Consider the following 18394-nt stretch of genomic DNA (forward strand, 5'->3'; position numbering starts at 1 on the left):
ACTGGGTGGATTATTGACTGAAGCGCGCCAGCTAAACTGAGTTTTTTATAGATATAAAGAAGGAGTTTATCGAACAAAAGCACCATTTGTAATGTAACTGGGACCTTTTGGAGTGCCAACCGAAGAAGATCTTCAAAGGTGAGGCACATATTATATCGCTATTTCTGACTTTCGTGACGCAACTCCATGGTTGAAAATGATTTGTTATGCATATGTGTGCTGGGCGCTGTCCTCAGATAATCACATGGTTTGCTTTTTTGCTCCCATGGTAAGGACTGTTCAACTTTGATCTGCCTTTTTGACATCTGACACAGCGGCTGGATTAACAACAAGTTAAGCTTTATTTTGATGTATTGCACTTGTGATTTCATGAAAATATTTATAGTAATTTAATTTGAATTTGGCGCTCTGCAATTTCACCGGAAGTTGTCGAAATGGGACGCTTGCGTCCCACTGATCCGCAAGAAGTTAAAGAAAGATTTTTAAGCCTTGAGAGAATTGAGACATGGATTGTGTATGTGTGCCATTCCGGAAGCATTGGAGTTAACATGGGCCAGCATCCCTGTGGGACGTTTTCAACACCATGCCCCAACAAATTGAGGCTGTTCTGAGGGCAAAAGGAGGTGCAATTCAATATTAGGAAGGTGTTCCTAATGTTTTGTACACTCAGTGTATGAACATATTAATAATAAGTTTTATTATGATCAGAACTATTTCAGTTGGAAGTGTAGGTTAACTTTACCAGTTGATCCAAGATGACCAAATAACCCCCTTTCCTCTCCTTTCTTCTCCTTTCCTCTCCTCTCATTTCCTCTCCTTTCTTCTCCTTTCTTCTCCTTTCCTTTCCTCTCCTCTCATTTCCTCTCCTTTCCTTTCCTCTCCTCTCATTTCCTCTCCTTTCCTTTCCTCTCCTCTCCTTTCCTCTCCTCTCCTTTCTTCTCCTCTCCTTTCCTCTCCTCTCCTCTCATTTCCTCTCCATTCCTTCTTGTCCTCCTCCCCCTCCCAACTCCAGAGAGTATGGTTAATATGTTATTAGTCCTGCCCGGCCGAGCCCCCTGTGTCCTCTATAACCCTATTATATTCAGAGAGCATTGTGACCGAGGCCTGACCCTCCGTCTTCCTCATGCTCAGCCAACAACTTGACTGCCCGTTCATCTGCCACGTGGGCTGCAGACAGTTATTGGCACCACATCACCACCACCATGCCAGCCCCTCTCACCCGAAACTGTGCATTTGAAGTTTTAAAGATGCAAGTTGACTCTTGAGGCCATTTGACACACGGGGAGAAGAGGGGAGGACATCAATCAGAAGGAAGGGAAGGAGTGCTGGAGTCTTCCCTCTCCCTGGCAGCCAGGCAGGCAGGCACCAAACCAGCATCCTGTAGTAACAGGAACAAAGGCCTGGCCTGTATATGGGGGCTGTAAAAGGCCATTGTGTAGGGAGGGAGGGAGGGTGGGTGTCGTAGAACTTGTAGCAGGCTTATTAGGAGGTGTTATGTCAACCCCCCCTAAACACACACACACACACACACACCCCATGGCCTGTTCCAAAGGTGTGATACTGTGGTCAGGGGGCTTACAGCCTGCTGATTGGATACAGGTGTGGCGGGTGGTGAGGCCCTGTTGCAGGTGTGTGTGTGACCAGCCTCCTGCTGAGAGCAGGGTGTTAAACTCCAGGACGGCAGGCCCGGCAGCCCATTAGTACAAGCTCAAGGCACCGCTCCGACACTTCATTCCCCTGCTAAATGAGAGATTGGGGAGATCCCGCCTTCCTCTCTGTAGCAGTAAACATTTAGTTTAGTTAGTAGCCAGCTAGGGAACTTCCTCAGAAAATGTGTCTTTTAACACTTTGAAAATGCCTTTAGCAACATTCGTTTGACCCCAAATATTGTCAGGTTTTTGCTCCCTGTAAGTAAGACTAAGGGTGTTTTTTTTTAGCCCAACGTGTTAGACAAAGAGACGGAAAGGAATCGAGTGGGGGGAAAAGAGTGTGTTGAAATATGGGAGAACCTGTTTAAGACAGGAAGACCGTGTTGTATGACCTCGTGTGATGAATAGGTAATGTTTGGGTTGAAAGCACAGGGAAGTGAGTGATGAGGATGGTGGATACCTCATCTGATGGCTCCTCCTGTTCAGCCATGGTGGTCTAGTCTCCAGCCGCTCCCCCTCTTTCTGCTTCACTTCAAGCACAAACATCTGGAGGTGCAGGTCGGCGACTCGGGCAGGGAGAGGTGAGAGTTTGTGTGTGTGTGTGTTTGTTGATGGGGGGAGCGGGGTTTGGACTGGTTGGGGGCCTCATCAATACACATCCTGAGAGGGGGAGAGAAACAGGAAGATTTCACATAAATCACATCCTGTGAGGGGGAGAGAAACAGGCAGATTTCAAGACTTTCACATAAATCACATCCTGTGAGGGGGAGAGAAACGGGCAGATTTCAAGACTTTCACATAAATCATGCCTTGACGTCAATGGAAGATTTGAGCAAAAATGAAGTTGCACATGTTGATATCCAGTTAGGACTCAGGTCTTTGTTAATTTGATAGGTGAATAAATAAACCAATGCAAATTCTGCACCATTAAATGTAGTAACACGCGCACGGCAAGCGGTACCGGAGTGCCAAGTCGAGGTCCAAGAGGCTTCTTAACAGCTTCTACCCCCAAGCCATAAGACTCCTGAACAGCTAATCAATTGTCTACCCAGACAATTTGCATTGCCCCCCCCCTTCTTTTACACTGCTGCTTTTCTCTGTTTATTATCTATGCATAGGCTCTTTACCTTCATGTACATATTACCTCAGTTACCCTGACTAACCGGTACATTGACTCTGTACCGGTACCCCCTGTATATAGCCTCCACATTGACTCTGTACCAGAACCCCCTGTATATAGCCTCCACATTGACTCTGTACCGGTACCCCCTGCATATAGCCTCGCTATTGTTATTTACTGCTGCTCTTTAATTATTTGTTACTTTTATTTCTTATTTTTTTACCTAACATGTATTTTTCTTAAAACTGCGTTGTTGGTTAAGGGCTTGTAAGCATTTCACTGTAATACCTGTTGTATTCGGCACATGTGACTAAAACCATTTGATTTGAACTCACTCACACGCATCTAGCACTGCGATGCGGTCTGTACAGTATCACAACAGGCCGTGATCGGCAGTCCCATAGGGCGGCGCACAATTGGCCCTGCATCGTCCGGGTTAGGGGATGGTTTGGCCCTGTATTTTTAATTTGTAATTTTTATTTTACCTTTATTTAACTAGGCAAGTCAGTTAAGAACAAAATCTTATTTTCAATGACGGCCTAGGAACAGTGGGTTCAGGGGCAGAACGACAGATTTGTACCTTGTCAGCTCTGGGATTTGAACTTGCAACCTTCCAGTTACTAGTCCAACGCTCTAACCACTAGGCTACCCTGCTGCCCCGTATTGTCCGGGTTAGGGGAGGGTTTGGCCCTGCATTGTCCGGGTTAGGGGAGGGTTTGGCCCTGCATTGTCCGGGTTAGGGGAGGGTTTGGCCCTGCATTGTCCGGGCAAGGGGAGGGTTTGGCCCAGTATCGTCCGGGTTAGGGGACGGTTTGGCCCTGCATCGTCCGGGCTAGGGGAGGGTTTGGCCCTGCATCGTCCGGGCTAGGGGAGGGTTTGGCCCAGTATCGTCCGGGTTAGGGGAGGGTTTGGCCCTGCATCGTCCGGGCAAGGGGAGGGTTTGGCCCTGCATTGTCCGGGCAAGGGGAGGGTTTGGCCCAGTATCGTCCGGGCAAGGGGAGGGTTTGGCCCAGTATCGTCCGGGTTAGGGGAGGGTTTGGCCCTGCATCGTCCGGGCAAGGGGAGGGTTTGGCCCTGCATTGTCCGGGCAAGGGGAGGGTTTGGCCCAGTATCGTCCGGGTTAGGGGAGGGTTTGGCCCTGCATCGTCCGGGCTAGGGGAGGGTTTGGCCCTGCATCGTCCGGGCTAGGGGAGGGTTTGGCCCAGTATCGTCCGGGCTAGGGGAGGGTTTGGCCCAGTATCGTCCGGGCTAGGGGAGGGTTTGGCCCTGCATCGTCCGGGCTAGGGGAGGGTTTGGCCCTGCATCGTCCGGGCTAGGGGAGGGTTTGGCCCTGCATCGTCCGGGCTAGGGGAGGGTTTGGCCCTGCATCGTCCGGGCTAGGGGAGGGTTTGGCCCTGCATCGTCCAGGCTAGGGGAGGGTTTGGCCCAGTATCGTCCGGGCTAGGGGAGGGTTTGGCCGGGGGGAGCTTTACAAGTAGGCCGTCATTGTAAATAAGAATTTCTTCTTAATAACTGACTTGCCTAGTTAAATATAGGTGAAATAAATGAAATAAAAATTCAATTGAACTACCGTAGGCCTCACAGTAACAGGGCGTAACTGTGTTATAGTTTCCCAGACTTTGTCTTTTTCCCTAGTTGGGGTTCATTTTGTGGCATGTTTTCTCAGAGATGAGGGCTTCCTTTTCTTACATAGAATGATGGAAATGAGAAGATATCTGATATGCAAGGCTGCCAGTGCCAGCCATCTATACAGCCAGTCAGCCAGCTATCCAGTCAGCCAGCTATACAGCCAGGCAGCCAGTTATCCAGTCAGCCAGCTATTCAGCCAGCTATCCAGTCAGCCAGCTATACAGCCAGTCAGCCAGCTATCCAGTCAGTCAGCTATACACCCAGGCAGCTAGTTATCCAGTCAGCCAGTCAGCCAGTTATCCAGTCAGCCAGCTATATACCCAGCCAGCCAGCTATCCAGTCAGCCAGCTACAGTGGGGCAAAAAAGTATTTAGTCAGCCACCAAATGTGCAAGTTCTCCCACTTAAAAAGATGAGAGAGGCCTGTAATTTTCATCATAGGTACACTTCAACTATGACAGACAGACAAAATGTTTGTTATATACCCTTTGTTGGCAATGACAGAGGTCAAACATTTTCTGTAAGTCTTCACAAAGTTTTCACACACTGTTGCTGGTATTTTGGCCCATTCCTCCATGCAGATCTCCTCTAGAGCAGTGATGTTTTGGGGCTGTTGCTGGGCAACACAGACTTTCAACTCCCTCCAAAGATTTTCTATGGGGTTGAGATCTGGAGACTGTCTAGGTCACTCCAGGACCTTGAAATGCTTCTTACGAAGCCACTCCTTCGTTGCCCGGGCAGTGTGTTTGGGATCATTGTCATGCTGAAAGACCCAGCCACGTTTAATCTTCAATGCCCTTGCTGATGGAAGGAGGTTTTCACTCAAAAGCTCACGATACATGGCCCCATTCATTCTTTCCTTTACACGGATCAGTCGTCCTGGTCCCTTTGCAGGAAAACAGCCCCAATGCATGATGTTTCCACCCCCATGCTTCACAGTAGGTATGGTGTTCTTTGGATGCAACTCAGCATCCTTTGTCCTCCAAACACGACGAGTTGAGTTTTTACCAAAATGTTATATTTTGGTTTCATCTGACCATATGACATTCTCCCAATCTTCTTCTGGATCATCCAAATGCTCTCTAGCAAACTTCAGACGGGCCTGGACATGTAACTGGCTTAAGCAGGGGTACATGGCTGGCACTGCAGGATTTGAGTCCCTGGCAGCGTAGTGTGTTACTGATGGTAGGCTTTGTTACTTTGGTCCAAGCTCTCTGCAGGTCATTCACTAGGTCCCCCCGTGTGGTTCTGGGATTTTTGCTCACCGTTCTTGTGATCATTTTGACCCCACGGGGTGAGATCTTGCGTGGAGCCCCAGATCAAGGGAGATTATCAGTGGTCTTGTATGTCTTCCATTTCCTAATAATTGCTCCCACAGTTGATTTCTTCAAACCAAGCTGCTTACCTATTGCAGATTCAGTCTTCCCAGCCTGGTGCAGGTCTACAATTTTGTTTCTGGTGTCCTTTGACAGCTCTTTGGTCTTGGCCATAGTGGAGTTTGGAGTGTGACTGTTTGAGGTTGTGGACAGGTGTCTTTTATACTGATAAGAAGTTCAAACAGGTGCCGTTAATGCAGGTAACGAGTGGAGGACAGAGGAGCCTCTTAAAGAAGTTACAGGTCTGTGAGAGCCAGAAATCTTGCTTGTTTGGTGACCATCATTTGCAAATAAATTCATAAAAAATCCTACAATGTGATTTTCTGGATTTTTTTTTCTCATTTTGTCTGTCATAGTTGAAGTGTACCTATGATGAAAATTACAGGCATCTCTCATCTTTTTAAGTGGGAGAACTTGCACAACAATAAATACTTTTGGCCCAACTGTATATATCCAGCCAGCCAGCTATCCAGTCAAACAGCTATACACCCAGCCAACTATACACCCACCCAGCCAGCTATACACCCAGCCAGCTATACAGTCAGCCAGCTATCCAGTCAGCCAGCTATACACCCACCCAGCCAGCTATACACCCAGCCAGCTATAGTCAGCCAGCTATACAGTCAGCCAGCTACACACACAGCCAGCCAGCCAGCTATCCAGTCAGCCAGCTATACAGTCAGCCAGCTATCCATATAGGTTAAATAAATCAAATAAAAATTCAAATGAACTACCATAGGCCTCACAGTAACAGGGCTTAATGGTCTGTGTTATAGTTTCCCAGACTTTGTCTTTTTCCCTAGTTGGGGTTCATTTTGTGGCATCTGAGTGTTGGTAACGTGGTTGTGTTGTATTGATATGTATCACTGTCTGCCAGTTGTTCTTGTGGTCTTTCCATCCATCCATCCATCCCCCTCTCTATCTTTCTCTCTCTCTCTGCAGGGGCTCCAGGTTCAGTCAAGTTCTGACGAGAATGGTCGGAAGCTCGGGGTCACATTCCGAACAGACAGTGAGTCTTTCTCACAGCGAAGCCTTGACTAAAAGTTATCTCCACATTTAAACAATTATAGAATTGTTACTGTTTACTATTTAACATGGCCTTGCATGAAAACTGCTTTCCCTTTCCATTCCATCCTAAAGTTGCCACTTCTCAGAGTCCCATCCCTGACCAAACTTCTCCCAGCCCCCCCCCCCCCCCCCCTCACCACCAAGTTAATTTCTCCAGAAGTCAAAGTTTTCTCTCTTGTAGCAAATCCAGATTTTCCCAGCAGTCGGCTGCTATTGTCCTTGACTGTCAGAGGGGAACAGCTTTTCTGAAAAGCGTCTCTCTGGTTTAGCATCACAATCGACTGCAGCTCAGAGCCAGGGGGTGTGTGTGATACAGACCGCTGCTCCTCTTCCTCTACCTGAGAGAGAAGAGAGGACATAGGGATCATTAACAAAAGAGATGGGAGAGGAGGGGAGGGGAGGGGAGAGGAGAAGAGGAGAGGAGAGGAGAGGAGGGGAGAGGAGAGGAGGAGAGGAGAGGAGGAGAGGAGAGGAGAGGAGAGGGGAGGAGAGGAGGGGAGGAGAGGAGAGGAGAGGGGAGGGGAGGGGAGCGGAGCGGAGGGGAGGGGAGCGGAGGGGAGTGGAGCGGACAGCTCCTTGCATGGCTGCACATTCTCTTCCCCAGGCTTGGCTCAGAGAGAATCTCACCCACCCACCTGTCCATCAGTCCCACCCAGCCGTTCCCGTCCATCAGTCCCACCCAGCCATTCCCGTCCATCAGCCTTCACCCAGGGAGCCCTGTTCTGTTCTGACCTCTCCATTTTAACCATGCTCTCTGTTCTGACCTCTCCATCTTAACCATGCTCTCTGTTCTGACCTCTCCATCTTAACCATGCTCTCTGTTCTGACCTCTCCATCTTAACCATGCTCTCTGTTCTGAACTCTCCATCTTAACCATGCTCTCTGTTCTGACCTCTCCATCTTAACCATGCTCTCTGTCCTGAGCTCTCTGACCCATCCTCGTTCTTCTCTTCTCTCTCTGTTGTGATCTGTGGTGTGAGGTGGGTTATCTGTGTGGTAGATGAGGTTGGAAGGGCTTCTGCTTCTGCTAATAAAGGTTGTTTTGAAATTGAAAATAGTTTTTTATCTATGTCCATCAACCTTCTCTCCTCTCTGTCTTTTAACACAGTCTAATTGTGATACGTCCTCTCTCTTTTAACACAGTCTAATTGTGATACGTCCTCTCTGTCTTTTAACACAGTCTAATTGTGATACGTCCTCTCTGTCTTTTAACACAGTCTAATTGTGATACGTCCTCTCTGTTCTTCTCCGCCAGATTGCTCTGTGAACTGGAGCCCATTGGGGAAGCATGCCATCTATGAGGTGAACAATGTGACGTTCAGCCACCTCTCCTGTGACAGCCAGGCTGCTGTGGTGGTCCACTGGATGAGCAGCCCTCTAGGTACGTAACCAAGACGTCTACACCTGCACTGTCTATGGAATTAGAACATTCACCATGGTGAAATAAAGTAGATGCCCAGGACCTCTGGGTATGAGGTATGTACAGCTATGCTCACTGGCATACCTCACATGCCGTAAGGCATGAGATTAGCTATAAACCTGCACATTTTTCTCTTTGTTTTATGGGAAAATGTGTGGAATTGTATGAAGTTAGCTGTTTTCTAGAGTAGTTATGGACTGGAGATGAAAAAAGTCCCTCTGTGATTAGATATGAGCAGTCCTTCAGGGAGGGAAAAATGTCCCCATGCAAAAGTTAGTGGTAGGCCTACTGTTAAATTGTTTTCGATAGATCACATGACATTTCGGAGACACCATAACATTTCAAAACCTTGGTATGTGCACGTGTGTGTTTGCTTTCTACGCCTGGTGACACACAGGAGTGGTTTATGTTTATCTTCAGTATTTCAGGGCAGGCTGGGTTGAAGGGAGTAGAGTTTGTAGAGGAAAGAGGTTTGGGGACAGGAGAGGAGAGGAGAAGAGAGAAAAGGCTAATCTTCAAAGCCCTGTGTTGTCATGTTGGGCTTGTCCTGATCACAGACCCAGTTTACCTCCCCCAGCCCTTTGCTGTTGGTACTGATCACAGACCCAGGTTACCTCCCCCAGCCCTTTGTTGTTGGTACTGATCACAGACCCAGGTTACCTCCCCCAGCCCTTTGTTGTTGGTACTGATCACAGACCCAGGTTACCTCCCCCAGCCCTTTGCTGTTGGTACTGATCACAGACCCAGGTTACCTCCCCCAGCCCTTTGTTGTTGGTACTGATCACAGATCCAGGTTACCTCCCCCAGCCCTTTGCTGTTGGTACTGATCACAGACCCAGGTTACCTCCCCCAGCCCTTTGCTGTTGGTACTGATCACAGACCCAGGTTACCTCCCCCAGCCCTTTGTTGTTGGTACTGATCACAGACCCAGGTTACCTCCCCCAGCCCTTTGTTGTTGGTACTGATCACAGACTCAGGTTACCTCCCCCAGCCCTTTGTTGTTGGTACTGATCACAGACTCAGGTTACCTCCCCCAGCCCTTTGTTGTTGGTACTGATCACAGACCCAGGTTTTCTCCCCCAGCCCTTTGTTGTTGGTACTGATCACAGACCCAGGTTACCTCCCCCAGCCCTTTGCTGTTGGTACTGATCACAGACCCAGGTTTTCTCCCCCAGCCCTTTGTTGTTGGTACTGATCACAGACCCAGGTTACCTCCCCCAGCCCTTTGTTGTTGGTACTGATCACAGACTCAGGTTACCTCCCCCAGCCCTTTGTTGTTGGTACTGATCACAGACCCAGGTTTTCTCCCCCAGCCCTTTGTTGTTGGTACTGATCACAGACCCAGGTTACCTCCCCCAGCCCTTTGCTGTTGGTACTGATCACAGACCCAGGTTTTCTCCCCCAGCCCTTTGTTGTTGGTACTGATCACAGACCCAGGTTACCTCCCCCAGCCCTTTGTTGTTGGTACTGATCACAGACCCAGTTTACCTCCCCCAGCCCTTTGTTGTTGGTACTGATCACAGACCCAGTTTACCTCCCCCAGCCCTTTGTTGTTGGTACTGATCACAGACCCAGGTTACCTCCCCCAGCCCTTTGTTGTTGGTACTGATCACAGACCCAGGTTACCTCCCCCAGCCCTTTGTTGTTGGTACTGATCACAGACTCAGGTTACCTCCCCCAGCCCTGTGTTGTTGGTCCTGATCAAAGACCCAGGTTACCTCCCCCAGCCCTTTGTTGTTGGTACTGATCACAGACTCAGGTTACCTCCCCCAGCCCTGTGTTGTTGGTCCTGATCAAAGACCCAGGTTACTTCCCCAGCCCTGTGTTGTTGGTCCTGATCAAAGACCCAGGTTACCTCCCCCAGCCCTGTGTTGTTGGTCCTGATCAAAGACCCAGGTTACTTCCCCAGCAGGCCCCTGACAGGGAAGAGATCCATACCCTACACATCAAAGCTGTGATTTGTCTGTGAAAGAATGTGTGTGTGTTTGTCTTGACTGTCTCTGTTTGCACGCGATCTGTGCCTGTGTGACAGAGAGAGAGCAAGACTAAGAGAAAGGGAGGCCTCCTCTGCTTCCGTATGCTGAGGCGCTATTGAACTTGGTAACGCGAAGCCTTGGCTGATCCTCAGGACAATGCAGCTTGTTGTTCTCTGGGGGTTAATCCCTGGGACACTGCTCAGGTAGAGGGTTACACATTAATGGAGGAAAATAAAAGGATAAGAGAGAAGGAAAGGGGGGGAGAGAGGAGGGTGGGAGCTGAAGCTTCCGGCCCCAGGACAAAAACATGCCTGGAGACAGACAACCCAACCAGTTCGACAGCTCTTTCTTCCCACTTCTTTTTTTTCTCTCTGTCTCTCTGTGTGTGTGTTGACGGTGAGGCTGATGGTATCTGTGTGGAGGAGAGGAGGAGGAGGTGTGTGTTACAGCCACCACAAAGAGGAGGCTCTTTCAGCTCCTCAGCTTGAACACACATACACGGAGCCTCCGCTCCCCACCGAGGTAACAGGAGCCACAGGGAATGTGTGTTTTCTGCCTCTGCTGTTGCCTCGGACTGATAAAGCAGAAACATAATTAACAGGGAGGTGCGCTGGCACACTTTGAAGGGCACGGGAATGCTCCCTTGGCACGCAGACACCCTCCCTCCTGTCCTCTGCAAACCTGGGTTCAAATGCTATTTCAAATCAATTTATAAGGTGTAGCTTTGCTTGCTTAAGCTTGCCTGTTGCTAGGAATCAATCGAGGAGTGCTTAAAGTGCAAATCCTGCCCACCTGGCACTCCAGACAGGCTAAGACACACCTGCTCGCTCACTCAGACACATCACTCTTTTCCTTCTCTTTGTTTTATGTTGCTGTGTCTTCCTGTTGTTAGTCTGGTGGTGTTCTGTTTTTTTCATCTCTGTGTCTTCCTGTTGGTAGTCTGGTGGTGTTCTGTTTTTTTCATCTCTGTGTCTTCCTGTTGTTAGTCTGGTGTTCTGTTTTTTTCATCTCTGTGTCTTCCTGTTGTTAGTCTGGTGTTCTGTTTTTTTCATCTCTGTGTCTTCCTGTTGTTAGTCTGGTGTTCTGTTTTTTTCATCTCTGTGTCTTCCTGTTGGTAGTCTGGTGTTCTGTTTTTTTCATCTCTGTGTCTTCCTGTTGTTAGTCTGGTGTTCTGTTTTTTTCATCTCTGTGTCTTCCTGTTGTTAGTCTGGTGTTCTGTTTTTTTCATCTCTGTGTCTTCCTGTTGTTAGTCTGGTGTTCTGTTTTTTTCATCTCTGTGTCTTCCTGTTGTTAGTCTGGTGTTCTGTTTTTTTCATCTCTGTGTCTTCCTGTTGGTAGTCTGGTGGTGTTCTGTTTTTTTCATCTCTGTGTCTTCCTGTTGGTAGTCTGGTGGTGTTCTGTTTTTTTCATCTCTGTGTCTTCCTGTTGTTAGTCTGGTGTTCTGTTTTTTCCATCTCTGTGTCTTCCTGTTGGTAGTCTGGTGTTCTGTTTTTTTCATCTCTGTGTCTTCCTGTTGGTAGTCTGGTGTTCTGTTTTTTTCATCTCTGTGTCTTCCTGTTGTTAGTCTGGTGGTGTTCTGTTTTTTTCATCTCTGTGTCTTCCTGTTGGTAGTCTGGTGTTCTGTTTTTTTCATCTCTGTGTCTTCCTGTTGGTAGTCTGGTGGTGTTCTGTTTTTTTCATCTCTGTGTCTTCCTGTTGTTAGTCTGGTGTTCTGTTTTTTTCATCTCTGTGTCTTCCTGTTGTTAGTCTGGTGTTCTGTTTTTTTCATCTCTGTGTCTTCCTGTTGGTAGTCTGGTGGTGTTCTGTTTTTTTCATCTCTGTGTCTTCCTGTTGTTAGTCTGGTGTTCTGTTTTTTTCATCTCTGTGTCTTCCTGTTGTTAGTCTGGTGTTCTGTTTTTTTCATCTCTGTGTCTTCCTGTTGGTAGTCTGGTGGTGTTCTGTTTTTTTCATCTCTGTGTCTTCCTGTTGGTAGTCTGGTGTTGTTCTGTTTTTTTCATCTCTGTGTCTTCCTGTTGGTAGTCTGGTGGTGTTCTGTTTTTTTCATCTCTGTGTCTTCCTGTTGTTAGTCTGGTGTTCTGTTTTTTTCATCTCTGTGTCTTCCTGTTGTTAGTCTGGTGTTGTTCTGTTTTTTTCATCTCTGTGTCTTCCTGTTGTTAGTCTGGTGTTGTTCTGTTTTTTTCATCTCTGTGTCTTCCTGTTGGTAGTCTGGTGGTGTTCTGTTTTTTTCATCTCTGTGTCTTCCTGTTGGTAGTCTGGTGTTGTTCTGTTTTTTTCATCTCTGTGTCTTCCTGTTGGTAGTCTGGTGGTGTTCTGTTTTTTTCATCTCTGTGTCTTCCTGTTGGTAGTCTGGTGGTGTTCTGTTTTTTTCATCTCTGTGTCTTCCTGTTGTTAGTCTGGTGTTCTGTTTTTTTCATCTCTGTGTCTTCCTGTTGTTAGTCTGGTGTTGTTCTGTTTTTTTCATCTCTGTGTCTTCCTGTTGTTAGTCTGGTGTTGTTCTGTTTTTTTCATCTCTGTGTCTTCCTGTTGGTAGTCTGGTGGTGTTCTGTTTTTTTCATCTCTGTGTCTTCCTGTTGGTAGTCTGGTGTTGTTCTGTTTTTTTCATCTCTGTGTCTTCCTGTTGGTAGTCTGGTGGTGTTCTGTTTTTTTCATCTCTGTGTCTTCCTGTTGGTAGTCTGGTGGTGTTCTGTTTTTTTCATCTCTGTGTCTTCCTGTTGTTAGTCTGGTGTTCTGTTTTTTTCATCTCTGTGTCTTCCTGTTGTTAGTCTGGTGTTCTGTTTTTTTCATCTCTGTGTCTTCCTGTTGGTAGTCTGGTGTTCTGTTTTTTTCATCTCTGTGTCTTCCTGTTGTTAGTCTGGTGTTGTTCTGTTTTTTTCATCTCTGTGTCTTCCTGTTGGTAGTCTGGTGTTCTGTTTTTTTCATCTCTGTGTCTTCCTGTTGTTAGTCTGGTGTTGTTCTGTTTTTTTCATCTCTGTGTCTTCCTGTTGGTAGTCTGGTGGTGTTCTGTTTTTTTCATCTCTGTGTCTTCCTGTTGTTAGTCTGGTGTTGTTCTGTTTTTTTCATCTCTGTGTCTTCCTGTTGTTAGTCTGGTGTTCTGTTTTTTTCATCTCTGTGTCTTCCTGTTGGTAGTCTGGTGTTGTTCTGTTTTTTTCATCTCTGTGTCTTCCTGTTGTTAGTCTGGTGTTCTGTTTTTTTCATCTCTGTGTCTTCCTGTTGGTAGTCTGGTGTTGTTCTGTTTTTTTCATCTCTGTGTCTTCCTGTTGTTAGTCTGGTGTTCTGTTTTTTTCATCTCTGTGTCTTCCTGTTGTTAGTCTGGTGTTGTTCTGTTTTTTTCATCTCTGTGTCTTCCTGTTGGTAGTCTGGTGTTCTGTTTTTTTCATCTCTGTGTCTTCCTGTTGGTAGTCTGGTGTTCTGTTTTTTTCATCTCTGTGTCTTCCTGTTGTTAGTCTGGTGTTGTTCTGTTTTTTTCATCTCTGTGTCTTCCTGTTGGTAGTCTGGTGGTGTTCTGTTTTTTTCATCTCTGTGTCTTCCTGTTGTTAGTCTGGTGTTGTTCTGTTTTTTTCATCTCTGTGTCTTCCTGTTGTTAGTCTGGTGTTCTGTTTTTTTCATCTCTGTGTCTTCCTGTTGGTAGTCTGGTGTTGTTCTGTTTTTTTCATCTCTGTGTCTTCCTGTTGTTAGTCTGGTGTTCTGTTTTTTTCATCTCTGTGTCTTCCTGTTGGTAGTCTGGTGTTGTTCTGTTTTTTTCATCTCTGTGTCTTCCTGTTGTTAGTCTGGTGTTCTGTTTTTTTCATCTCTGTGTCTTCCTGTTGTTAGTCTGGTGTTGTTCTGTTTTTTTCATCTCTGTGTCTTCCTGTTGGTAGTCTGGTGTTCTGTTTTTTTCATCTCTGTGTCTTCCTGTTGGTAGTCTGGTGTTCTGTTTTTTTCATCTCTGTGTCTTCCTGTTGTTAGTCTGGTGTTCTGTTTTTTTCATCTCTGTGTCTTCCTGTTGGTAGTCTGGTGTTCTGTTTTTTTCATCTCTGTGTCTTCCTGTTGGTAGTCTGGTGTTGTTCTGTTTTTTTCATCTCTGTGTCTTCCTGTTGTTAGTCTGGTGTTCTGTTTTTTTCATCTCTGTGTCTTCCTGTTGGTAGTCTGGTGGTGTTCTGTTTTTTTCATCTCTGTGTCTTCCTGTTGGTAGTCTGGTGTTCTGTTTTTTTCATCTCTGTGTCTTCCTGTTGTTAGTCTGGTGTTGTTCTGTTTTTTTCATCTCTGTGTCTTCCTGTTGGTAGTCTGGTGGTGTTCTGTTTTTTTCATCTCTGTGTCTTCCTGTTGTTAGTCTGGTGTTGTTCTGTTTTTTTCATCTCTGTGTCTTCCTGTTGTTAGTCTGGTGTTCTGTTTTTTTCATCTCTGTGTCTTCCTGTTGGTAGTCTGGTGTTGTTCTGTTTTTTTCATCTCTGTGTCTTCCTGTTGTTAGTCTGGTGTTCTGTTTTTTTCATCTCTGTGTCTTCCTGTTGGTAGTCTGGTGTTGTTCTGTTTTTTTCATCTCTGTGTCTTCCTGTTGTTAGTCTGGTGTTCTGTTTTTTTCATCTCTGTGTCTTCCTGTTGTTAGTCTGGTGTTGTTCTGTTTTTTTCATCTCTGTGTCTTCCTGTTGGTAGTCTGGTGTTCTGTTTTTTTCATCTCTGTGTCTTCCTGTTGGTAGTCTGGTGTTCTGTTTTTTTCATCTCTGTGTCTTCCTGTTGTTAGTCTGGTGTTCTGTTTTTTTCATCTCTGTGTCTTCCTGTTGGTAGTCTGGTGTTCTGTTTTTTTCATCTCTGTGTCTTCCTGTTGGTAGTCTGGTGTTCTGTTTTTTTCATCTCTGTGTCTTCCTGTTGGTAGTCTGGTGTTGTTCTGTTTTTTTCATCTCTGTGTCTTCCTGTTGTTAGTCTGGTGTTCTGTTTTTTTCATCTCTGTGTCTTCCTGTTGGTAGTCTGGTGGTGTTCTGTTTTTTTCATCTCTGTGTCTTCCTGTTGGTAGTCTGGTGTTCTGTTTTTTTCATCTCTGTGTCTTCCTGTTGTTAGTCTGGTGTTCTGTTTTTTTCATCTCTGTGTCTTCCTGTTGTTAGTCTGGTGTTCTGTTTTTTTCATCTCTGTGTCTTCCTGTTGTTAGTCTGGTGTTCTGTTTTTTTCATCTCTGTGTCTTCCTGTTGGTAGTCTGGTGTTCTGTTTTTTTCATCTCTGTGTCTTCCTGTTGTTAGTCTGGTGTTCTGTTTTTTTCATCTCTGTGTCTTCCTGTTGTTAGTCTGGTGTTCTGTTTTTTTCATCTCTGTGTCTTCCTGTTGTTAGTCTGGTGTTCTGTTTTTTTCATCTCTGTGTCTTCCTGTTGGTAGTCTGGTGTTCTGTTTTTTTCATCTCTGTGTCTTCCTGTTGTTAGTCTGGTGTTCTGTTTTTTTCATCTCTGTGTCTTCCTGTTGTTAGTCTGGTGTTCTGTTTTTTTCATCTCTGTGTCTTCCTGTTGGTAGTCTGGTGTTCTGTTTTTTTCATCTCTGTGTCTTCCTGTTGGTAGTCTGGTGTTCTGTTTTTTTCATCTCTGTGTCTTCCTGTTGTTAGTCTGGTGTTCTGTTTTTTTCATCTCTGTGTCTTCCTGTTGTTAGTCTGGTGTTCTGTTTTTTTCATCTCTGTGTCTTCCTGTTGTTAGTCTGGTGTTCTGTTTTTTTCATCTCTGTGTCTTCCTGTTGTTAGTCTGGTGTTCTGTTTTTTTCATCTCTGTGTCTTCCTGTTGGTAGTCTGGTGTTGTTCTGTTTTTTTCATCTCTGTGTCTTCCTGTTGTTAGTCTGGTGTTCTGTTTTTTTCATCTCTGTGTCTTCCTGTTGGTAGTCTGGTGTTGTTCTGTTTTTTTCATCTCTGTGTCTTCCTGTTGTTAGTCTGGTGTTCTGTTTTTTTCATCTCTGTGTCTTCCTGTTGTTAGTCTGGTGTTCTGTTTTTTTCATCTCTGTGTCTTCCTGTTGGTAGTCTGGTGTTGTTCTGTTTTTTTCATCTCTGTGTCTTCCTGTTGTTAGTCTGGTGTTCTGTTTTTTTCATCTCTGTGTCTTCCTGTTGTTAGTCTGGTGTTCTGTTTTTTTCATCTCTGTGTCTTCCTGTTGTTAGTCTGGTGTTCTGTTTTTTTCATCTCTGTGTCTTCCTGTTGGTAGTCTGGTGTTGTTCTGTTTTTTTCATCTCTGTGTCTTCCTGTTGTTAGTCTGGTGTTCTGTTTTTTTCATCTCTGTGTCTTCCTGTTGTTAGTCTGGTGTTCTGTTTTTTTCATCTCTGTGTCTTCCTGTTGGTAGTCTGGTGTTCTGTTTTTTTCATCTCTGTGTCTTCCTGTTGTTAGTCTGGTGTTGTTCTGTTTTTTTCATCTCTGTGTCTTCCTGTTGTTAGTCTGGTGTTCTGTTTTTTTCATCTCTGTGTCTTCCTGTTGTTAGTCTGGTGTTCTGTTTTTTTCATCTCTGTGTCTTCCTGTTGTTAGTCTGGTGTTCTGTTTTTTTCATCTCTGTGTCTTCCTGTTGTTAGTCTGGTGTTCTGTTTTTTTCATCTCTGTGTCTTCCTGTTGTTAGTCTGGTGTTCTGTTTTTTTCATCTCTGTGTCTTCCTGTTGTTAGTCTGGTGTTCTGTTTTTTTCATCTCTGTGTCTTCCTGTTGGTAGTCTGGTGTTGTTCTGTTTTTTTCATCTCTGTGTCTTCCTGTTGTTAGTCTGGTGTTCTGTTTTTTTCATCTCTGTGTCTTCCTGTTGGTAGTCTGGTGTTGTTCTGTTTTTTTCATCTCTGTGTCTTCCTGTTGTTAGTCTGGTGTTCTGTTTTTTTCATCTCTGTGTCTTCCTGTTGTTAGTCTGGTGTTCTGTTTTTTTCATCTCTGTGTCTTCCTGTTGGTAGTCTGGTGTTGTTCTGTTTTTTTCATCTCTGTGTCTTCCTGTTGTTAGTCTGGTGTTCTGTTTTTTTCATCTCTGTGTCTTCCTGTTGTTAGTCTGGTGTTCTGTTTTTTTCATCTCTGTGTCTTCCTGTTGTTAGTCTGGTGTTCTGTTTTTTTCATCTCTGTGTCTTCCTGTTGGTAGTCTGGTGTTGTTCTGTTTTTTTCATCTCTGTGTCTTCCTGTTGTTAGTCTGGTGTTCTGTTTTTTTCATCTCTGTGTCTTCCTGTTGTTAGTCTGGTGTTCTGTTTTTTTCATCTCTGTGTCTTCCTGTTGGTAGTCTGGTGTTCTGTTTTTTTCATCTCTGTGTCTTCCTGTTGTTAGTCTGGTGTTGTTCTGTTTTTTTCATCTCTGTGTCTTCCTGTTGTTAGTCTGGTGTTCTGTTTTTTTCATCTCTGTGTCTTCCTGTTGTTAGTCTGGTGTTCTGTTTTTTTCATCTCTGTGTCTTCCTGTTGTTAGTCTGGTGGTGTTCTGTTTTTTTCATCTCTGTGTCTTCCTGTTGGTAGTCTGGTGTTCTGTTTTTTTCATCTCTGTGTCTTCCTGTTGGTAGTCTGGTGTTGTTCTGTTTTTTTCATCTCTGTGTCTTCCTGTTGTTAGTCTGGTGTTCTGTTTTTTTCATCTCTGTGTCTTCCTGTTGTTAGTCTGGTGTTCTGTTTTTTTCATCTCTGTGTCTTCCTGTTGTTAGTCTGGTGTTCTGTTTTTTTCATCTCTGTGTCTTCCTGTTGGTAGTCTGGTGGTGTTCTGTTTTTTCATATGTTTTTTTGTTTGTTTAGTTTCTACAATTGTAAAGCTACTTTGGGTCCTGTCAAAGTGATATATAAGTCACATATAGTATTATTATTATTATTATTAAAACAAATGCTCAATGTATTTGAAAAATTGCAAATAGTATTTGAACCCATGTCAAGTACTCTGCCAGGGCACAGACTCTTTCTCCTGCTGGTTCATATTATGGTCTCTCATAAAAAGGAAGAAAAAAGGTCTCGAAATGTGTTTGATGCCTGCCCTGACCGTGTGTGTGTGTGTGTGTGTGTGTGTGTGTGTGTGTGTGTGTGTATTACTATTCTTGTGGGTTCCGGAAATCACTAAAAGTCCCCACAAGGATAGTAAAACAAGGACAATTCTACCAAGAGGGGATATTTCCCATATCCCCACGAGGACAAAAGCTATTTTAGGGTTATGCCTAGGGGTTAGGGTTAGTGTCACAATTAGTAGTTAGGATTAGTAGTTAGGGTTAGGATTAGTAGTTAGGGTTAATAGTTAGGGT

At 45.3% G+C, this 18394-nt stretch overlaps 1 protein-coding gene across 2 annotated transcripts in view; it reads left to right on the plus strand.

Annotated features, from left to right (window-relative positions):
• The window catches only part of LOC110494741 (interleukin-17 receptor D), a 57191-nt gene that overhangs the window by 24019 nt on the left and 14778 nt on the right, over positions 1–18394 (plus strand). Inside the window, exons 2-3 of one of the 2 annotated variants that reach the window (XM_036950789.2) lie at positions 6716–6782; positions 8097–8222. In XM_036950789.2, the coding sequence (XP_036806684.1) occupies positions 6716–6782; positions 8097–8222 (193 nt within the window). The remainder of the gene's footprint in view (positions 1–6715; positions 6783–8096; positions 8223–18394) is intronic. The other variant, XM_090206415.1, reaches the window with a different exon arrangement.

This window comes from Oncorhynchus mykiss, chromosome 17 (assembly GCF_057628025.1).
Source record: "Oncorhynchus mykiss isolate SJ-2025 chromosome 17, ASM5762802v1, whole genome shotgun sequence".
In the NCBI taxonomy this organism is placed as follows: Eukaryota; Metazoa; Chordata; class Actinopteri; order Salmoniformes; family Salmonidae; genus Oncorhynchus; species Oncorhynchus mykiss.